Here is a 22,447-nt window from a genome sequence, read left to right on the forward strand (position 1 = left end):
GATCCCCTGGCTTGCAGATTTAAAAAGACATAGGTAATTATTTGTAAAATACATACTGAGCTTATAACCTAGGTACTGATAAACAAATAATATATATAAACAATTTTTTAAGACTTTATTTATTTATTCATGAGAGACAGAGAGAGAGAGAGAGAGAGAGAGAGAGAGAGAGAGAGACAGGCAGAGGGAGAAGCAGGCTCCATGCAGGGAGCCGGACGTGGGACTCGATCCTGGGTCTCCAGGATCATGCCCTGAGCCAAAGGCTGCGCTAAACCGCTGAGCCATCCAGGCTGCCCCCAAAAAAATGTAAACAAAAAAATACTCCTTCAAAAGAGATAAACATTAAAATACTTGCGGTAAATCCTCTTTGAACTTAGAAGTCATTTCTATTTTAAAATATGAAACATTAGCACTACTTAGATCATATATAACACTGGTTTTCAGGCAAGAAGTAATGCAGTCACCATATTGATATCTAGAATATTTAGATATCTATAATAAACATCTTAAAACGAATGTAACAAAACCTCAGAAGTATAGCTTTTAATGTTTTTTAATTAAAAGAAAGAATACATATAAATAGCTGAAAACAAGTTGTGCTAAAATTCAAACCTTTGTTTACTTTCTAATAGAGACAAGTAGATTTATGTTAAATATAACAGTATAATTTGCAAGATGATACAAAAGTAACAATCATATTTATGTCATTTAATATAATAAGGACATGCAGATAAGCTTACATTTTATCATTATACACCTTTGTAAAACAACTTAAAATCATCTTTTCTAATCTTATTTGTCAATAAACTGCTAAAAATAATATTATCATTTTTAAATAGAAGAGAGAGCTCTGACAAATGTTAGATGCAGGATAAAAAAAAATCCTTCATATTTTTATTAAAAGTAAGTTTAAAGTCATGAACTTAGGCAAACTGAAAATCTCATAGCTTCATTTAAGAAAAGATAAGGAATTTATATCAAAGTTAACCAAAATCATTCAGTGTTACTAGAAGCAATCTTGTATCAACACATGTTTTACAATCCTATTTTGACAATTCAACAAGTATTTCACACTAAGAAAAAAAATGCTAACTTTCAATTAAATTACTTTCTGCAGCCTGCACTGAAGCCCAAAAGCTAAAATAGTATTGTAAATTTCTCTGCAAAGTTGTTTCCTTTTATGTAACAGAATGTAAAAATGATGTGCCTGGCCCTTGGTGATTGTGAACATAACTTTATTAAACTGTTAATAAATAAATTAGTACTTAAAAATAAATTGTTCTGGTATTTTAATATGTATCATCTACATGTCTACAAATGCACCAATTTAAAAGACTATATGAGGAATGCTAGTTTAAAAAAAATATTAAGACATTGGTATGCTAGTCAGTGCCTGTAATTATCTTTTTCACTTCCAGAAGGTATTTGGGGATTATTTAAGAGCAAAAGATGAATGGTGAGCCACTAAATCCTATTAAATCAATGCATGGACACAGCAGCAACGGAGGTAAATAAGCTGTGGATGTCTGAATACCAATAAAGAAGATAAAAATGGTTTTATATAGCTACTTACATCATAGCCTAGAAGTTCAGTCTGTGTGGATTTATCTACTCTTGAAGCAAAAGCCTTCTGTAAATGCTGGACTTTTTCCTACAAAATTAAAAAAAAAAGAAACGACATTGGTAAGTCATGTGCTTCTACACTAATATTCTCCACTTATTAAAATTTGTGTACAATTCATGATTATCTGCATGTATACTTTGCTCTGTGTTTTGCATATAAGCTTAAATATTCATAACTCTAATTTTCTAGCCATAAGTACTGCACCTTTGGCATCTTTTAGTACAGAAACTACTGTGATAGAACCACAGAACACTAGAGAGCCAGGATTGCTTAAACCCAAGACCAAATGCTTATACTATGTTCCTTGTTCACTGTTTTTTATTTGTTTTGTTCTCTGTTTTGTTTTTATTTGTAAATTGAATTGATAGGATTTTACTGATCTAGTTTCAGAGCATTTACCTTTAAATCCAAAAAATACTACTACTCAGTGGATTCCATTTAGTTTCTTTTTAATTTTTTTTCTTCTTAATCCTCTCCTCAAATCTACACATTTAGGAATCTACATGAGATTTGACACTGTAACTAATTCTGTTATAACTAGGTAGGGAAGTAATACATGAAGAAAGTTTGGGATTTCTTATCTCAAATACAAACACACCCATTCTGGTCTACTAATTTGACTGAGCTTCTGGTTGGGGACTTCTATTCTGACTCCTAGATGTATCACTTAAAAGAGGATCCTGAGCTTAGTTATCATGAGATGTGTTTACTGCGTGCATGGTATATCTGAAAGTACTAATATGATCATATCTCACCTTGGGATTTTTACTACTATTGTCACCCATTTTTAATGAGAATAACATAATTTAGAAAGTATAATCTTGACAAATTTTCCAAATAAGCTCATGTGATTCTACTAGATTCTGTTTTTACTTTAATTTGCTTTAAAGGATAATTTGTTTTCTTTTCTTTTGACCGCTCAATGAAATAATCACATAATCTGTTAAAGACAAAAACTGATTTAATTCATCTTTTTTTTTTTTTTCCAGAAAGAGATGGTGGTCATCACAAACGTAAGAAGAAAACTTTCCTACCTTCCCCTCTTCTACCCTTCCTTCCTATTTCCTATCCCTTCCTATTCCCCTCTTTCTTTTCCTTAATTCTGCCTGAAATATGCAAGTAATCACAGTTAACAAATTACACACATAATTTAGGTAAACATATTTATATGGTTTATTGAAATACAGAAAAAAACCCTTTATGCACTATTAATGTCTCAGACCTTCTAGCTTCCCTACCGTAAAACTACTAATGCTTCTATTCAGACGAAATGGAGATTAGGTAATTCAGGAAGATGTCATGCAAGTGAGGTACGATCTTAACTGTTTGAAAAGGATAAGTGACAATGTGGCCACATTTTGCAAACTCAGTTTAAAATGAGAAGTAACAAGTTGTGTTTATTTAGACTTAGGCTGAGGAAGAGGAGCAAGAAGTAGTAATTAGCAAAGGAAGTGATAAAGTTTGTTATCATTGAAAGGATGTTTAGAAAAAAATATTTGTTTCTGAAATAGGTTGGAATAATAAGTATTGGAAAAGCAGGTTTTATTATAAATCTCTAGATGTACAAATATTGGCACATGAATTAGAGTCTATGCACTAAAGCAAGAGGCAAGGAGGAATAGACAACAAATGCTTCTTCCATTATGCTTTGCTCCAGTTCTGTTTTCAAGGCCTCACATCCTGAAGATAAGAGTGAGAAGGATTGGTAAATTCTGGTTCATCAGTCTGAATTATAAGACTTAGAAAATTCAAGTCATGATAAACCAAAAAATTCAAATAGCTTCAATAACCAATAGCCTAATCAAGGCAAAACAAACAAGTTCTATATCAAGAATACTTTCAGAAATTTAAAAAAAAAGGCATTTCTAAAGGAATTCATTGCTATTTTCTTTTCCTTTTGGAGGCATTTTCACAACAAATATGTCATATTTAAATTATTTGTTACCTATGCACTCACTCATAGGTATACCTATGCATATACCTATGCTATATTCAAATGTGGAGAGTAAATTATAAGTTTCTAATAGACTTAGGTGTATATAAAGATTAAATATTTTGTTTGGTGTAACAGTAGGAGGATAATATATGAAAGTTTATGATAAATTTCTGTAACATACAATTAGAAGATTAAAAAAGTCTCCACACCTGTTGGAAGATAATTGCCCATGGGGCTTTGGCATTTTTGCAAGACTAATGGCTATTTATGAATGGATAAATTTAACATGAGATAAAAAGAATATTGTAATCAAATAGAAAATACATCATAAAATAGCTATTATTAGATGGTGAGCTTGCTAATAATTTTTATTTACATAAAATGAATATATGTTAATTATGCAAGCAAATATATCAGAAAAATAGAAATAAAACATCATCATATACTTTTAATTTCACACTGATTTGATATAATAAAAGTATTTACTTAAATTGTTGATTTCACTATAGAGAAAGAGACATTTCACCTTCATGATACAAATTTTTCATATTCCTTAACTCAGCCATAATTTTTATTAAATGCATATTATGGATTTTGCTCAGGGCACAAGAGACAGAAAAGGGAAAAAAAAGGTATAGCCCTCCTAATATATATAAACTTGTCAAATTACTGAGTTGTAAACCTGAGACTAATGTAATATTGTGTGTCAACTATACTAAAAAAGATCCATCTCAATTAAAAAAAAAAAAGGATAGCCCCTTTTATGAAAAACTTCCACTGTGAAAGACAAAGATATTAAAAACAATTAGTATCCAATATATAAAAATAAAGGGAGTACAGAGATGACTGGAGGGATATGTGTGTGTGTGTGTGGGGGGGTGTGCTCTTGAGTTGCAGAAGAAACATATAAGAGAGTTAAATAATTGAAATGTAGAAGCTTCTGACATCCTAGCTAAGACTAGCAAAATGAATTATTATTATTATTAGCCAAGCTGGAGTAGAAGGGATGAAGATTCTTTCTTAGGCAAGAACATTTGCAAATATTTAGAAGTCAGAGATCCTGACAAAGATATATATAAACATCTACTAGTTCAAACTTGCCTAAGTGGAGACTATGAAAGGGACAAGGAATAACACTATAGTGTTAAATCAAGTCTGTGCCAGAAAGTATAGAATTCCTGTACACATGTGATTTAATGTGTCTTTATTTTTTGGTATTTACCTATGTAAACAAACATTGTAATTTCTTCTTCTAACCTCTCCCAGAGGGATAGAGGAGGACTGAAACAACTTCTGGTAGATAAATTTTATAAATAAATCTATACCTCTGACAAATATCTATTTATTTTTACATTTTCCATTCCAAGCAATGACAGTACCCATATTTCTTAACAAAACAAACCCTTGTGCATTTTTTTCTCATTTAAGATTAATAAAACCTATGTATGCTTAGAATAAACACAAAGAAAGAAGACTAGCAGATTCTGTAAAAAACAACTATATATATATGCATATATATGACCAAATTATGGGATGAAAAACAGACATTTCATTATTTATATTTGATATTATTTTACATTTCTGCCTAATCTTGGTCCTGAATATGTGGAGGTTTTAATATTACATAACATCACTATATGAAAAACAAAATAATATATGTGATAGTTTTTCTCAAGTTTCCAAATAATTTTATCTGATGTTAAGAGTAATTTAATAACATCTGTATAATAAAAGTTAGCTACTATATATAAATGCATATAAACCAAAGAATTATATATACTCTACAAACTTAACAAGAATACTTATATTCACATTCCCTCTCATTCTGTAATCTTTACTACAACAACTAACAATAATAGATGACACTTAATAGAATGTAGTTACATGCCAAGCACCATATAGCATAATATATGTGGATCCTCTGAGGATCATACAATGTCTGTATCATTGTTCCTTTTTAAAGCAGGAAATTGATACTTAGTAAACAAATCAGTTGCTGAAGGTCACACAAGCTAGTAAGTGGAACAGCCAAGATGAAAACCTTCCTTATCTCCAAACCCTGATGTTCTTTCTCTACTTTCTATAAAGATATTCTGATTCTGAAAAAAAAACCTACGAGCAGAATTGCTGCTCACATATTGCATATTATATACCAAATGTATGGTAATACAACTGTTCTTTAGTTCATCCTGTATATATCCTTCTGCAGACTCTATTAAGTCATTTTTCTTTGCTGCAAAAACAATTTGAGATGGCTTATGGATCTTTATTTTCTGTAAAATCTGTAATTCCATAGAATGTTCATACTGTAAATAAGCAATGCCAGCAATGCATTTTGGAGTATGAGTTAGGAATAACATGATAAATTAATACAGAGTTAAAATACAAAACTGGAAGCAAAATGTGCAAAAGCAAACTGAAATAAAAACTAAATGTTGAAAGGCATGAAATCCTAATGATAGCAATGATATTATCAATCAGTTCAAGCAGAGTAATCTTACAATAATTCAATTTAAGTTGTTAAAAATTTGCTGATGTGTGTGTATTTGTGTTTTATGCACTGGGTAGTCATAGACTCTGTCTCTACAATATATGTTGTCCATAGAAAATGGTTAAGTTCCTAATTTCATTAAAAATTCTTAAATTTAATATTTAATAATCAAAAACCTATCAAATGCCTGAGCATAAAAAATATAACAGGTATCACTGATATATGTAAATTTTTGCACTCTCATGTGTGCACAGGTAAAGTACCCGTCATTTTAAGATGCACTGGAGAAGAAGAAATGTGGCAAAAAATAAGTGGGGGGGAGGGGCAGGGAGACAAAACCATAAAAAGCTAACTGGCTTTGAAAAGGAAATCTTAAATGACTAAGAGAGTTAAATACTGGCAGTTATTTATCCTTATTTTAGAATATGTTTGTATTTAATTACATTATTATTCTCTTGATTAATAAAATAATTATGAATATTTTAACATCTAGCAGTTTATCTGACATAATTTACTTATACCTTAAATATTAATAAGTATTTCATCTACTATAGCTGTTAAAAAATTTATGCATGTAAAACTAAGTGCAGTAAAGGTGAAAAGAAAATATTCAATAATCCCAAGAAATTACTCCAATTTATTTTAAATTATAAGTTTAATTACCTACAGAGAATATTGTGAATTCAAGATGAAAAGGCAAATGAATTTAAAAAAAGAAAGAACATGAGGGCCTACATGCAGCTTTAGAATCTATAATAAAAAATGTACTTTTATTAATAAAATTAAGAGGCTGAAATGCAAAATATATGTAATAGTGATTATAGCACTAGTATATGAACGTATACCTTGAGGTTAAAGTGAAAAACATGAAAGCATCCATGTTATTATGCAAATTTTGCACACATACATACAAAGCAATATAAAACATAGGTATGAATCAGAAAAAAAAAGGAATATCTTAAAAATAAATAAATAAAAGAATACAAAGACTGCCTAAAATAGTATAATCCTGAATTTAGATCTTAAATCATGGATCTACAGATTAAGTTAAAGCGTTTCCATAGTACTGAAGTGAGGAGCAAAGCTAACTTCACTCAACGTGGGGCTCGAACTCATGACTGCAAGATCAAGCGTCACAGACAGTACTGACTTGAGTCCGACAGGTACCTGGAGAAAAACTATCTTTTAAAATTGAAAAGTAGGCCAAACTGTGGAAGGAGCTTCTGTGTCCATCGAAAGATGAATGGATAAAGAAGATGTGGTTTATGTATAGAATGGAATATTACTGAGCCGTTAGAAATGACAAATACCCACCATTTGTTTCAACGTGGATGGAACTGGAGGGTATTATGCTGAGTGAAGTAAGTCAATCCGAGAAGGACAAACATTATATGTTCTCATTCATTTGGGGAATATAAATAATAGTGAAAGGGAACAGAAGGGAAGGGAGAAGAAATGGGTAGGAAATATCAGAAAGGGAGACAGAACATAAGGACTCCTAACTCTGGGAAATGAACTAGGGGTGGTGGAAGGGGAGGAGGGCGGGGGTTGGGGTGAATGGGTGACGGGGACTGAGGGATGAGCACTGGGTGTTATTATGTATGTTGGCAAATTGAACACCAATAAAAAAGAAATTTATTATTAAAAAAAAAAAAAAGTAGGAACACCTGGGTGGCTCAGCGGTTGAGCGTCTGCCTTCGGCTCAGGGCATGATCCTGGAGTCCCGGGATAGAGTCCCACATCAGGCTCCCTGCATGAAGCCTTCTTCTCCCTCTGTCTGTCTCTGCCTCTCTCTGTCTCTCATGAATAAAAATAAATAAAATAAAATAAAATAAAATAAAATAAAATAAAATAAAATAAATTTGAATAAAATAAATTTGAATAAAATAAATTTGAATAAAATAAATTTGAATAAAATAAAATTGAAAAGTAAGGGGTACCTGGCTGGCTCAGAAGAAAGTGTGATCTCAGGGTCCTGAATTGGAGCCCCATGTAGAGGTTATTTAAATAAAAATTAACATAAAATAAAATGGAAAAGTAATGTAATTCAACACAATAAAATTCACAAAGTGTTCTGAGTCCAGTTTAAACCAAAAATTAAGCAGATCAAAAAGAATTTGATCTTATAATGGACTTCAATGTCAATAATAAGAGACTTAAGTACAACAAAAGCAAAAAATTAAAGGGAAAATCATTAGGATTGTTTAATAATACCAAGTCCAACGATGAGCTCAGAAGTGCAAAGGCTGTATTATAGAGATCACATTGATTATTTTCATCCACCTGTACTAAGAGCATATCACTGAAGGAATCAGTAGAATTAGAAACAAGCACAACAGTGACCAAGCAATTCATAACTGCTTCCCAGAACATACAATTTCTTGGAACTATCAAGCCAACATTAAAATATATTAATATCATTTTTTTTACTTTCCATTATGGAAAATTGCTAACATATAACAAAAAGGGAGAATAAAACAAAGGGTCCCTATGTACTCATTACCCAATTTCACCAACAGATATTGGGATTAAAAAAAAAAAGAAGAGTATTAGCTATATATTTAAATAGCTCTATTGGTCAATATTGTCCTTGAGATTAGGTAAGAGATGTTTGCATTACAGTACCCTGCTCTTGCTGTTCTCTCAGCATGTTCTGCCTATGAGGAGGGTATTCTGTGGGGATAAGTGCCACAGTCAAAGGTCAGGTTTCCTTTCTGACCATATTCTAGAACCCTGGAATTCACCCTCCAGTTTAGGACATGACCAGGTCCTCCTAAGGGTTGCCCAAAGTGTGGTCATGGGGAAGATATTTGGTGCAGAGCTTGGGTGTTCACTGGGTCAATCACAGGTATACTCATAAAGCCATGAGGGACAGAATGTAGGATAATTGGGTGCTAGGTTAGGCAGGAGTCAGGGCCATGGTGCTACCCAGGATGCTATGGAGTCCACAAAATTATAATTGGAATATGACTTTCCAAGTCATTAGAAAAGCATATTTGTCAAGAGAGGAGGACAGAACATATTATATTCAACAGTTTTTAAATCCTGATTTAGAATTTTAATATTTAGACTTAACATTCTCTGTGTCCCCACATTTATGTTCTTGCCCTGAATCTCACAAATGTTAGCAGCTTTCTTGTTATTATATTCTCTGGGTTTTTTGATCACCACACCTCAGGAAAAACAACTGAAGTCTGAAAAAGTTGCAGAAAAGGGTAAAAGGATAGGGGGCTTATTTTATGTTTATGTTTGTATATATTTTTTTAAATGGGCCAAAAATAAAAAGCCAAACAGAAGGAGGATATGTCCACTAAATCATTAAAACAAATGTCTAAATAACAAATTTATTTTTATGATTCCTAAACTAGGAAACTGACATCCTCCACAACCCACCACTTTAAGACTGCATTGGAAGCGATTTTTTTTTCAAAAAGATTACATATCATTACATAGTGTATTTTAAATTTATGGAGTTCATTACCCATGAGAGATTATGCAAACTGAAAATATACCCAGATTTAAGAGAGTTTAGGTTACTTCATTTAAGAAGGGGATACATCAAAAATGTAAATTGGGAATTCATATCTCTGGAGATTAAAATTATTGGAGATAGTTGTGCCCAGATAATTATATTTAATATCCTAGAGGTAAGGCATATGAATTTTTTTCCAACAAGAACCTAATGATGTTTTGCTTCAGTCCTAACAATATTCTTCTCGTTTTCAGATTTTTTTTCAAAGAGCATGTTGTACTATATATAAATTCCAGTGTAGTTTCAGTAATGGTAGATTAAACAAATATATATTTAATTTATTTTATGCATGTTACAGGCTAATTCATTTCTTCTAGTTTAATACCCTTCTCACTAAGGTGGAGCTAATTACAAAGTCCTCATGAAAAGGGGCTTGAAGGAGATGTCTTTGAGTTAGATGACTTTAGAAGCTAGGAACACAAACTTCCTGGGTTAAAAATAATAGGCATTCAGTGATGTATCAGAAAAGTTATGAGAGAAGTTGTGACTGAGAACTACGACCTAGATTGGGCATGGGCTCTTCACATCCAAGACATATATATGCTAATTACATTTCTGAAATATATTTTACAATCCTTTCTTTCATATCTAGTATCACTACTCCGGATCCACTACCTAGAGACATGCAGGGAAATGGAGCATAGATCTGTGCACAGTGTACAAAAGCTACCATTCTCTTTTATTCCATTAGCCTCTGTATTGGGTTGACTAGGGTCCCCAAAAATTCATGTCTACCTGAAACTTGTGAATGTGACCTTATCTGGAAATAGGATCTCTGTAGCTGCAATCCAGTTAAAATGAGGCTATACTGGATCTAGATGAATCATAAATACAATATGACTGGGCACATGGGTGGCTCAGTTGGTTAAGCATCTGGGATGGAGTCCTAATTGGGCTCCCTGCTTGGTGGGAAGTTTGCTTCTCCTTCTGCCCCCTCCCCCATCATGCTCTCTTTTCTCTCTCTCTCAAATAATTAAACAAATCTTAAAAAAATATAATATGACTGGTGTCCTTATAAGAAGAAGGATATCTGGACACAGTAACACATTTATAGAAGGGCATATGAAGATAGAAGCAGAGATTAGAGTGACGCATCATCCATAAGTCAAGCTATAAGGACAGCCAGCAACCACCAGGAGCTAGAAGAGGCAATGAAGGACCCTTCCCTAGAGCTTTCAGAGGGAACATGGTCCTGCTGACTGACACCTTGACCCCAGACTTCCTGTCTCTAAAACATAGAGAAGATAAATTTCTGTTGTTTAAAGTTAGCCAATCTATGGTATTTTGTTACAGCATCCAGAGGAAACTAATAAAGCCTTTTAACTGGTATTCCTGACTTAACCTATACTTTCTCCATTCCAAAGTGATTTTCTAATGTAATTCAGATCACATCCTTCTCTTGCTTAAAACCTATTAATGTCCCATTCCAATATGGTAGCCACTAGCCACATGTGGCAAATGACCACTTGATATGTGGCTAGTTCAAGCTGAAATGTGTGGTAAATGTAAACACACAAGATTTTGAAGACCTAAGTATAAAAAAAAAACCCTAATATCTCATAAGCAACTTTATGTTTATTATATCTTAAATGATACTATTTTGGATGCATTAAGTTAAAGAAAATGTATTAAATATTACATTACATAAATAACTACAATTTATTGCTTATTTTGTATTTTTTTAAAGATTTTATTTATTTATTCATGAGAGACACAGGAAGAGAGGTAGAGACATAAGCAGAGGGAGAAGCAGGCTCCCTGAGAGGAACCCGATGAGGAACCTGATCCCAGGACCCCAGTATCACAACCTGAGCCAAGGGTAGATGCTCAACCACTGAGCCAACCAAGTGCCCCATTTGTTTTGTATTTCTATCAAAAAGTTCTAGTCTATATGATAAAGAAAGTAAACTTTTATAGTGATATACTGCTCCTGCCCTTCCTGGCTCTTATTCATTATGCTAATTTTATCTCATACCAATCTTCCCCTTGCAAAAATGACTCATACTCATTTTCTTGCAGTTGCTTGAGTGGAGCAAGATTTTTTACACTTGAACGTTCAACATGCTATTTTTTCCATCTGAAATATTCTTCATATTAAGTGTTACTGCCTTAGAGATACAATCTTTGAAGTAGATTTCTATCTCCAGGTGATTCTCTTTTAATATTTTTACTAAATGTCTCATTTCAACTGCCAGTTATTTCTTTTGACTGTTTGCCTATATTTTGTTTGTCTTCTGCATTAGCATGTAAGTTCCTCACGGCAAGGATCATGCCTAGTTAGAGCCATATCAACTCCACACAACCTAATGTAGTTTTTGGTACAATCTAGGTGTTTGATACTTCTTTGAATAAATGAAGTAGGAGAATGAGAGATGATGCATGAGGTTTGAGAGGAATCATCAGAGACCAGCTGGAGAAGCTGATATACTGCAAAAGCATTTGCTATAGGGAATTTAATATTAGTGACATGACAAGTCTAGTAAAACTTCTGGAATTTGTTATGGTATATAAATTTAAGTAGGGACAGCTTGCAAGTGATATATGAACTAAGAGGTTATTCTGGTAATTCTAGGCTGTGCGGAGGAGGAGGAGAAGGAGCAGGAGGAGGAGGGAGGATGAAAAGGAGGGAGGAGGAAGGAGAGGAGAAGGGGGGGAGGAGGGAGCAGAGGAAGGGGAGAAAGAGGAAAAAGGGGAAGAAGAGGAAGAAGAGAAGCAGATAAACCAAAGTGAGAATTAAAGAAACGGTACAAATCCAACATGTGTCTGAGGATTTGGTGCTATAACATCAAGTGAGAAACATTTTCATGAATTGATTAGGATTTTTTAAAAAGAAAAAAGATTGATTGACTTGAGAGAGAGAGAGAGAGCGAGCAAGAGAGTGCAAATGGGGGGAAGGCCAGGGGGAGAGGTAGAGAGAGAATCTCAAGTAGATCCTGCTTAGCTTGGAGTCCAATGCAGGGCTCTATCCCATGATCTATCAGATCATGACCTGAGTCAAAATCATGAGTTGGACACTTAACTGACTGAGCCATCCAAGTGCTACAGAATTTTTTTTTCCAAGAAAAAGCTTATGTACTCCATCCTCATTCTTGCCTGAATTGTATATTTTGAGTGAGAAATTAATAAGGTGATTCTTCCAGTGAAGATAATTAGGGAAAAAAAATAACGAATGTAGAAGCGTCTTCTATAGGAAATAGGGCTCAGGAGAATTTTCTGATACATCAAGTCTCAAACATCCCCTTAATAACATCCTGGTCTATAACATATACCTTCTACTTGTCAGGGGACCCTCCATTCCCTTGGCCCATATTCGCAGAAGGGGATTTCTAGCAGAAGTCCTACCTCTCACTCACTCCTCTTCATTTATTAACTAGTAGGTGATCTTGGAAGAAATAAACATGTTCTATTTCTTAGTAGCATGGCCTATCCACAAGATGAAATCTCAGCTTTCCCAGACATAAGTTTACAGACTTCAGTTCAGATAAGAATGTACTAGAAGCTTACATGGCTGCATTTCAATCCAGGTTAGATGACATTCTAAGTCAATTTCCCTGAATCTTCTATTTTGCAATTAGTTCTGAATTTAGGAGGATAAAGAAGGATGTTGCTTATTGCCACTTTTAGTCTCTAACACACAGAGACATACACAAAATCAATTTGGAAAAATGGAGTTTCAATATAGTTATTAGGAAGTTCTAGCAGAGTCATAGTAGTATTGATCCTAGAACCATAGGACCTTAATTCAACCTTAAAAATTATTACTACTAAAAACAAACAAACAAACAAACAAAACCAAAAGAAGCAAGCCCTGTATCACAGAGACAGGAACTTACCAACAATATTAAAATTGACATCCTGAAAGTATAGAAAAGACTGTTCTAGCTTTTTCTTGCTTGGTATTTTTATTCAGGAAAGTCAGGATAGAATACTCTGCCCATTGTGTCATTATGGTTTAAAAAAAAGACTCCTGTTTTGAAGAAAAGATTCACTTCAGGGGACTGTGAGCATTTTATTTTATGCTATTGATTTAATTTTAATGTATTATAAAGTTTTTTAAACTGAGAAGTGACATAAAAGTCTTCAAGGCAGTCGTTCATTAACAACAATATGCTGATGACAGTATCCGGGAAACATAAGCATAAGGGAGACAAGATTAAAATCACTACAGACTTGCAGAATCAGCACAGCATTACAGGTCGACAATCAGCTAGAAAACAATGGAGGTCATGAATCAAACTTGGCCAGACAAATTGTAGACACAGATCAAACTTTACTGGCAAACTCAAGAAATTCTTAGCATTGGAAAATGCATTATCCTTCAAATTTCCTTCAACACACTCATAAAAAGAGATAAACAAATAAACAAATAAATGCATAAATAAATAAAATATAACCCCATAAATGTATGTCTAAACTGCAAAATCTAGTAAAACAGAATCTGAAGGTATTATGTATGAAAGGACTTACTTAGTGGCTTTGGATGTCTATTCATCTTTAATAAAGAAATAATAGGCAAAGGCATTTAAAGCTGGACATAGTGGATTCCAAATATTTAAAGAGTATTTATAATTTATTGATTCCATATATTTAATGAGTATCTATAACTATTAATTCACCCACCAGTAATTATAGCACATTTAACTATACAAATTAAACTGTGAACTCACTTTTTCTCTGTAATTACAAATCCAATACAATTTTATTTTAATAGATATTCATTATTTTGTATGTTTTATATTTACCAATACATCTCTTTCTATGAAATTTTTTGCCAATTTTTCACTAAGAGCCATTTCGGAATCCAACCCCTGAATAAGACACAACTGTGCAAATGGTGCAGTAGCAGAAGTGGTACAGGCTCTCTCTTGAGAGGTGTGTATGGAGTGCTAAACATCATCCTCTTTATACACAGGAAGTGGTAAACAACACACTTTGTTTTTAAAGATTTTTATTCATTCATGAGACACAGGCAAAGACATAGACAGAGGGAGAAGCAGGCTCCTTACAGGCAAGCCCAATGCAGGAATCGATCCCTAGACCTGGGACCACATCCTGAGCCGAAGGCAGATGCTCAACTGCTGAGCTACCCAAGTGTCTCAGTAAAACATTGCTTCCTTGCTGTTTCACTACCTATAGTTCATGGAAAAGATAGGTTTCCAATAAGGAAACATACCAATGGGCATAAAGTTACAAATATTGCTAAATGATGTAAAGGGAAACAAGGAGCTCTTAAGAGAGAGAATAACATGAAAGATACCTTTTAATTATATCTGATGGTAGAATGTGCCTTAGTAAGGAAATTTAACAGCTTAAATCTATGAGACAAAGACACAGCCATGCAGTACGAAAAGAATTATTTCAGAAAGGGATTGGATAAAGCTCAGGGAGTTGGGGATGAGGGGGAAATGCAGGCATTTGTTCAAGAAACTAAAAATGTACAGTGTAACCAGAACTTGTGGGCAAGTGACATCTAATATTGGCATCAGATGATTGTAGGTCACCTAAGCATTGACTTTTATATTGAGTTCAGTGGAAACCATAGACATTTTAAGTATGAGTCAATTGTATTTAGCCATTATCATTCTGGCTGCTACATGGAGAAGAAAACAGAGGTAAAGAAGATATGGGAAGATGGTAATTTGGAAGGTAATGAAATAATCTAGAAGAAATACTTTTGGCAGGAGGAATAGAGTCCTATATATTTTTCAGACTCAAGTAAGAGCTAGATATGAAAGTGAGTAATTTACTTTATAAGTAAAGGAAAAGGGAAAAGTCAAGAATGACTCCAACTTTCTGTTCTGAGCAAACTGGGAGGAAAGTGGTAGCATTTTTGATATGGGAAGACTGCAGGAGAAGCAGGTTTGATTGGCAATGGGAGTGAATGGGAGAAAAAGCAAAATCATTTGAGAATAAGGGTGAATCAGACATACTGAATATACTAGAAAGGAGATAACTGACAGGCATCTAAGAACATATGTGGCAAGAGGAGTCATATGAAGTAGGTTGCTGAATGCTACAAAAAATGCTAATAACTAGGCTACAAACACCAAGAATCTTTACATGAATTCATTATCTTTCAGATGGTAGCAGACATCAGTCTTTTCTAACAAGAACTCCTCATTCCTCCCCTGACATATCCATTATTTCCTGGGAACATCACTTTCCTCCACTTTAGCACATTATAGCAAGAGCTTCCAGGTAATGCAATATGATCAATCTGTCACAGTTCACTGCTTTACAGGGAGTGGATCCCTTTCCCAACCTGAGCCATCCAGACATCCCTAAAATTATTTTTGAGAAAGAATGAGAGAGAGAGAGAGAGAGAGAGAGAGAGAGAGAGAGAGAGAGAGAGAAAGAGAGCTCAAGTGGGAGGTGATGAAAAGCAGAGGGATAGGGAGAATCCCAGGAAGGCTCCACGCCCATTACAGAGCCCAGTGTGGAACTAGATTTCACAACCCTGAGATCATGTCCTGAGCCAAAATAAAAAGGCAGGCACTTAGTGACTGAGCCACCCAGGTGACTCTAAATTTTTCTTTGAAGATTTATTTCTTTGAGAGAGAAAGAGAGAAAGGGAGACAGGGGCAGAGAGAGAGGGAGAGAGAATCTCCAATAGATTCCCAGCTGATGTGAGGCTGGATCTCACGATCCTGAAATCATGACCTGAGCCAAAATCAAGAGGCAAGCACTTAACCGACTGAGCCACCCAGGCATCCAGAGAATAAAATTAATCAAATAGTTTGGACACACTTATAGATCACGATACATACTGCTAAAGTGTATTCCAAAGATCATAATAAGCAAAATAAATAAATTAATTAAAAAAGACACTAGAAATATATGCACCAATTTTTCAGCAATGCTCCCAGCACTGAATTTCTATTTTGAAAAATGTATTAGCTAGATTATTGAACATAATGCTATTTTAGTTCATATTTACCTTGTAACAAAGGAGAATAATACAAGAGACGTATGAACTAAATCCATTTTCTGCTTTGTCTATTATATTTATTTCCCTTCATATTGGTTAATAAAATATATTTAGTTTTGAGGATATTCCAAAAGTCCTAATGATTCCAGAACTTAAGAACTGAAGTTGACTTGAATTAATAAAACTATTAATAAAAGCTATGACACAGCCTATCAAATTTATCAAAGATATCATATCTACCTTTATCATTCCTTTTATTAATAAAATCTATGCAACTTATTTGAACATGTACCTCATGTCAAACTGCCTGCTAGACATGTCTAATTGAATAGTTCTCATGTACTACAATTTCAGCACATTCTAAACAAAACTTGTCATCTTCTAACATTTTTTTTTTCTTTTTGGATTCTCTGTACCAGTAAAAGGTATAATTATCAAAGAATCTCCCAATAAAGACTCTACGAGTCACTCTGGATGCTTAGCATCCCAATTTCATTCATCACAAGTCCAAGAAATTATCTTCCTCAATCAACTTCACAGATAACCATTTCTATTTTAACTGTCAGTGTTTAATCCAGGCTCTCATAATTTTTCTCCAGAACCACTGCATAACTTTAACAGTACTCTCTACCCCCAGCTTTGTTTCACTTATTAAATGTCTGACATTGTAGTAAAACTAATCTTTCTAAAATAAAATCAGATCATGCTTCATTGGTTTTCTACAAATCCAAGGCAAGTTTAAAACTCTTTAGCATGACTTTTCTGGTTCTTCATAATCTGGTCTCTGGATGTTTGGTCTACCAATCTGCAGGACACTATAAACTCCAGGAAAAAAAACATAAAACATTAACCAAAACAAAACAGAAACACAACTTTCTGTTCAAGGAATCTGATAAGTCCTCTAAAGTACCTTTGTTTTTTGGTTCTTGTTTTTTTTTGTGTTTTTTGTTTTTGTTTTTTAAATTTCACTCAAAGCCTGAGTATGTTTACTTCACCTTCTTTGCTTGGCTCAAAATTCTTGGGATTTAAAATGTAAATGATGTTACACATTTTGCATCATTTTGGCTCTATAAAGTGAAACTAATTCGATTCCTGCAATTACAATACAAATGTCTTCACATTTTTTTATCCTTTTGAAAGAGCTGAGCAAAGCAAACCTTGCAACTTACTTTATTCTTAGAGAGATTGAGCAAGTTTAGGTTCAGTGCAATGTTACCAATCTATTGTAAAATAATTTAATACAGAATTTAATGATTAAAAAAGACAGTTTTCACCCCTAAATGTCATTGTTGTATATGGTAACACCTACTGAGTTTGTTATGAAGGACCGTCTACTTTTTGGTTGGTGTTCCAATGCGAAGGAAAGGGTAAAGCCAGGATATTTAAAGAATAACAATAGATTAAACAAATTTATGAAAAATTTTAGTATTATTCCATTTTCAACTTTCTTTTAAATACTTATTCCTGCAGTATTGCATATTGGTCCTATTTTTAGTAAAATATCTAAATCAACATGGGAATAAAGTATGCACAGACTATTTATTCCAAGTGTATACACATAGCTCTAGAGCTTTAAAATCTATATTAATCTAAATTCATTAGTCCATTAATTTGAACCTAATTTAAAAATTGGTAGAGTACAATTTTAACAGAAACACACACAAATTCTATCACATCTGTTTTACTCTGTTTGGGCTGCTATAACAAAACAAAAACCATTGACTGGGTAGCTTATCAATAGTGGCAATTTACTTCTTATAGCTCTGGAGGCTGGGGAGTCTAAGGTCAAGGTATCAGCAGATGTGGCATCTGATGAAGGCCTGACAGCACCCGCTTGCTGTATCCTCAGATGGTGGATGGGTCAAGAGACCTCTCGGAGGTCTCTTTTATAAAGGCACTAATCCTACTCATAAGGGCTCTGCCCTCATGACCTAATAATTTCCCAAAGGCTCTACCTCTTAATACTATCACCTTGGTGGGTTAGAATTCAATATATAAATTAGTGGGGTGAGGGGGACACAAATATTCAGACATAACAGGATGCCAAAGACTAACAACTCTAAAATGCTAAGCACCATGTCTAGCACCTAGAAAGCATTCGATAAAAAATAAATATAACCATCATTGGTGCTTGTAAGTAGAGAAATGGCCCACTACTACTCAATAATGAATGAAGCATAGGAAGAAAAAAAGGGGACAATATCAGGAAGGGGAAGTAAATAAATGGTGAAAGAAATGGCAGTAACAAGTGAAGTAGGTTGAGGAGGAAGAGAAAAAAAGAGGAGGTGGGGTCGAAAAAGGGGACAGGGAGAGGTGGAGCCAAAGGACAGTACAGTCGGTTTCCGCGAATAAAGCAAGTTGCTTTTTTAGAGCAGTGAGGGGAATCGATAAAATGAACGAGAGTTTAAATGAGTATTACTTGTCTTACATTATTTGCTGCCTTGGCACTTCCAATACAAGGCCAGGTACTCCTACTGGCAACCATATGACTTTTTTTTTTTTTTTCCTTTTGATTGGGCTGCTATTATAGTTTGAAAAATACAAGGTGGTTTAATTCATTCAAATAAGGTGTAGAGATTATTTAGGCTACAAAAGAGGTCATACTTACAGTATTCAATTTTATTCACAAAAGAACAAGATTTTAGATGGGATTTAAGGAGTCTCATCACATGTTATTTATTTACTCTAGGTTTTATATTTGTGAGTTATCAATGCATTTAAATATTGCATATGGGCAGCCCAGGTGGCTCAGTGGTTTAGCGCTGCCTTAGGCCTAGAGTGTGATCCTGGAGACCCGGGATCGAGTCCCACGTCAGGCTCTCTTCATGGAGCCTGTTTCTCCCTCTGCCTGTGTCTGTGCCTCTCTCTCTCTCTCTGTGTCTTTTATGAATAAATAAATAAAATCTTTAAAAAATAAAATAAATAAAATAAATAAAAAATTGCATATGAACAGAAATTCTTACAAAGATTTATTAGCTGATGCTTGGCATTTTCACACTCCATTTAAGTATCCTTTCAAAGGAATATTTATAAAGTCAGTATTTAAAATACTTATTTTCATCGTAAGTAGAGATTTTCTCATTGTAAAAATAGATTTTCAACTCAACAATAATATTGTCTAGCTGTGAAGTCTCTAGATGTAAATTCATAAAAGCAAATGAAGAAACATGTGCAAAATTTAAAAGGGCAAAATGAGTTATAGAAAAAAATTGTAAACCACTAAATCAAAAATCTTTACATAAATAACGCATTCTGAATACAGATACAACACTACCATCCACACATACAAAAAATCATGTGTTCAACAAGATGTCCAAGTTTCAGGAGCTGCTGGTTAGCACTTCTAAAAATAATGCTGAAGACATAATAGGGAGATACAGAATACAAAATCTAAGAGCAGCAGCAGTAATAAAAGCAGGATTTTAAATCACTCTGTATGAAGAATGGGAAGCCCACAGTTTAGGCTAGACAAAAGCTGGAAAAAAGAACAATTTAAATTCTCTTTGTCTCTCTTCACTCCACCCTCCCACTTCCTTCCCTTTGGACAATCATTACCTATACCTTTTTCTCAAACCACTACTGTGGTTATCTATGTGGGCAAGGTTCTTTCTGCATGAGGTGAAAGTGGTGGGGGCTGTCAGTCTGGGAGCCTTCGGTTCTTTACTTTCCTGGATCCAACCCCTAGAGTTTGTAAAATACAATCTTGAAAACTGCCTTCAGAAGTTGGATTTAGGGGTGAAATCCTGTTGGAGTTGTTTCTTGCTTGGAGCTGTAAAATAGAATGATAACTTTGGTTGCTAGTGCCTTAATGCCTCATGCCTACCGTTCATATATACAAATCTTGAACTAGCCTAGACTGACAAAGATTATAGTCTGGCTTATGGAGCTTCTCCAAGATCAAAGAGCCGATATTCCACAGGTAATATAAAAGCTCACAGGCTAAATGAATTACTAGGACTTCTGAGGAGTGCTGTACTCAAAGATAGACAATGAACTGGATAAGATAAATGTTTCTAAAGCCTATATACATAATTAAATTTACATTATATTATTTTAAATTACTACACAAATGAATAATGAGACAGAAGAGAAACTTTATATATGTGACTGGAAGAAATATTCCAGATATTAGTAATACGAGATGAGGTAGAGGGAACAGAAGCCATGAGGTATACTGATGTGTTTCTTTTGTAAGATGGAAGTATAGACACTGATATATTCAAGATGGAGAAATTATCTCATATGTTTCTTAAAGTAAAGAAAAACAATAAAATTAGTCTATGTAACTTTCAAAACACCAGAAGACAATTTTATAGAATTTCATTAAAAGAGCACATACATTATAGGATGAAAAGCATTAAATAAGACGGCAGAATTAAACCCTGGATAAAAACTGAAACAAAATAATATAATAAACTTACCAAATAAAAGACAAAGAAGAAATGAAAATAGGATCCAAAAATTTTTGTAAGCAAAAATAAAAAGACACATAAAGATTGAAAGATTAAAAATATATAACTGATAAATATAAATCCAGAGAAAGGAGCAGCAATCTTAATTTCTGTTGAGCAAAGTAAACATATAAACAAATTTCTTCTTTGCATGTTTTAAAACTTTATGGTACTTCACCGTGCTTTGTACACATAGTCCTGAAATGATACAGTTAAAGAAGTAGCAGAACAAGAGGTAGCTAGTAAATAAAGATGATAATTCATAATTAGAATTCTTCTGCTAGCGATAATAGTAGGACAATCATGCTTTCTTAACCTTTTTATAAAAGAAACTCCACCCTGTGTATCAGTTCTCAACTTCAGATTACATGAGGCCAATAATGATATATATTTTTAGATCATTTTATTTAAAAATCTAAGACTGTGTTTAATAGGAAAAACCTCCACATACTTTTCATTTCACTTTGCTAGGTGATACACATTAATAAAACAGGTCACATGGAATCAAGTGAAGAAGAGAAAACAGTTTGTCATTACAAGAATGAAGTCCATGTAGCAGTGTAGTATATAGATCTAGGTAGCATTTAAGTTCTTCAAGGATCTGTCAAAATGAAACTTGCCAAATGCCAAACTGAAAGTTGAGAACAATATTTGAAATTATTGATAAGCAAAGTAAGAGCGAATATGCTGCTAATTTTAAACTATTTTTTTCCCAACAAATAAGCCCCCACCCTCAGGTTGAATTCAATGCACATAATTGTGAAATATAGAAAATGTTAGGCTATGTAGTATTTTTCTTATTTTACTTATTAGGAGAAAAAAACAGTATTTTGAGGTAGCAACATATATTAAAGAGGCCCTTTCCCTCATAAATATTTTAGTCTTCAAAAGAATATATTGTTCAATTCATCTAATTAAAATCACAATTAGAAAAAAATAAATAAAATCACAATTAGTCTGTATCAGAGGTGATATTTTTTAACCTTAATGCAAGTATTTCCACACATCAGTATCTTTTGAAACTTTGTAAATAAATTCAGAGATTATGTATGTATATATTATGTATTAAAAATACTACAAAGATAGTATTTTTAAAATATTTTTTGATTTGCAAAGTAAATGAAAACATAAAACAGAATCTTTCAATTCATTTGACCTTGAAATCATGTATGTTTGATTAGTCATTTACTAATATCTTTCTCTAAAATAAATCTTAATCTCACGTACTACATTAATTTTCTATTTTTAAATGCATGTGTAAGATTACCCAATTCACTTTTTTTTTATTTTCATTTTTGTTTGAATCTTTTTTTTTATAGTTTCCCTTTTTTCAGTTTTTTTTTTTTTTTTCCATTTCACTACAAAACAGACTCCAATTTTTGGTAAGATTTTAAATCTACTTGAGAAATATCTGATTTATAGAAATGTGTTAGTGATTCAAAGATGGCAAGGACCATCCCTAATCTCTATATTATTATTAATATC

At 33.3% G+C, this 22,447-nt stretch overlaps 1 protein-coding gene and 1 long non-coding RNA gene across 4 annotated transcripts in view; one reads left to right on the plus strand and one right to left on the minus strand.

Annotated features, from left to right (window-relative positions):
- CCSER1 (coiled-coil serine rich protein 1) overlaps positions 1-22,447 on the minus strand; it is a 1,364,327-nt gene that overhangs the window by 652,141 nt on the left and 689,739 nt on the right. For all 3 annotated transcript variants that reach the window (XM_038582134.1, XM_038582135.1, XM_038582136.1), the window contains exon 9: positions 1,574-1,651. In XM_038582134.1, coding sequence (XP_038438062.1) covers positions 1,574-1,651 — 78 coding nt within the window. The remainder of the gene's footprint in view (positions 1-1,573; positions 1,652-22,447) is intronic.
- Positions 1-22,447, plus strand: part of LOC111093611 — a 46,390-nt gene that overhangs the window by 22,501 nt on the left and 1,442 nt on the right. Inside the window, exons 3-4 of the long non-coding RNA XR_005382852.1 lie at positions 1,419-1,683; positions 2,614-2,637. This is a non-coding gene — a long non-coding RNA (uncharacterized LOC111093611). The remainder of the gene's footprint in view (positions 1-1,418; positions 1,684-2,613; positions 2,638-22,447) is intronic.

Source organism: Canis lupus, chromosome 32 (assembly GCF_011100685.1).
Source record: "Canis lupus familiaris isolate Mischka breed German Shepherd chromosome 32, alternate assembly UU_Cfam_GSD_1.0, whole genome shotgun sequence".
NCBI lineage: Eukaryota > Metazoa > Chordata > Mammalia > Carnivora > Canidae > Canis > Canis lupus.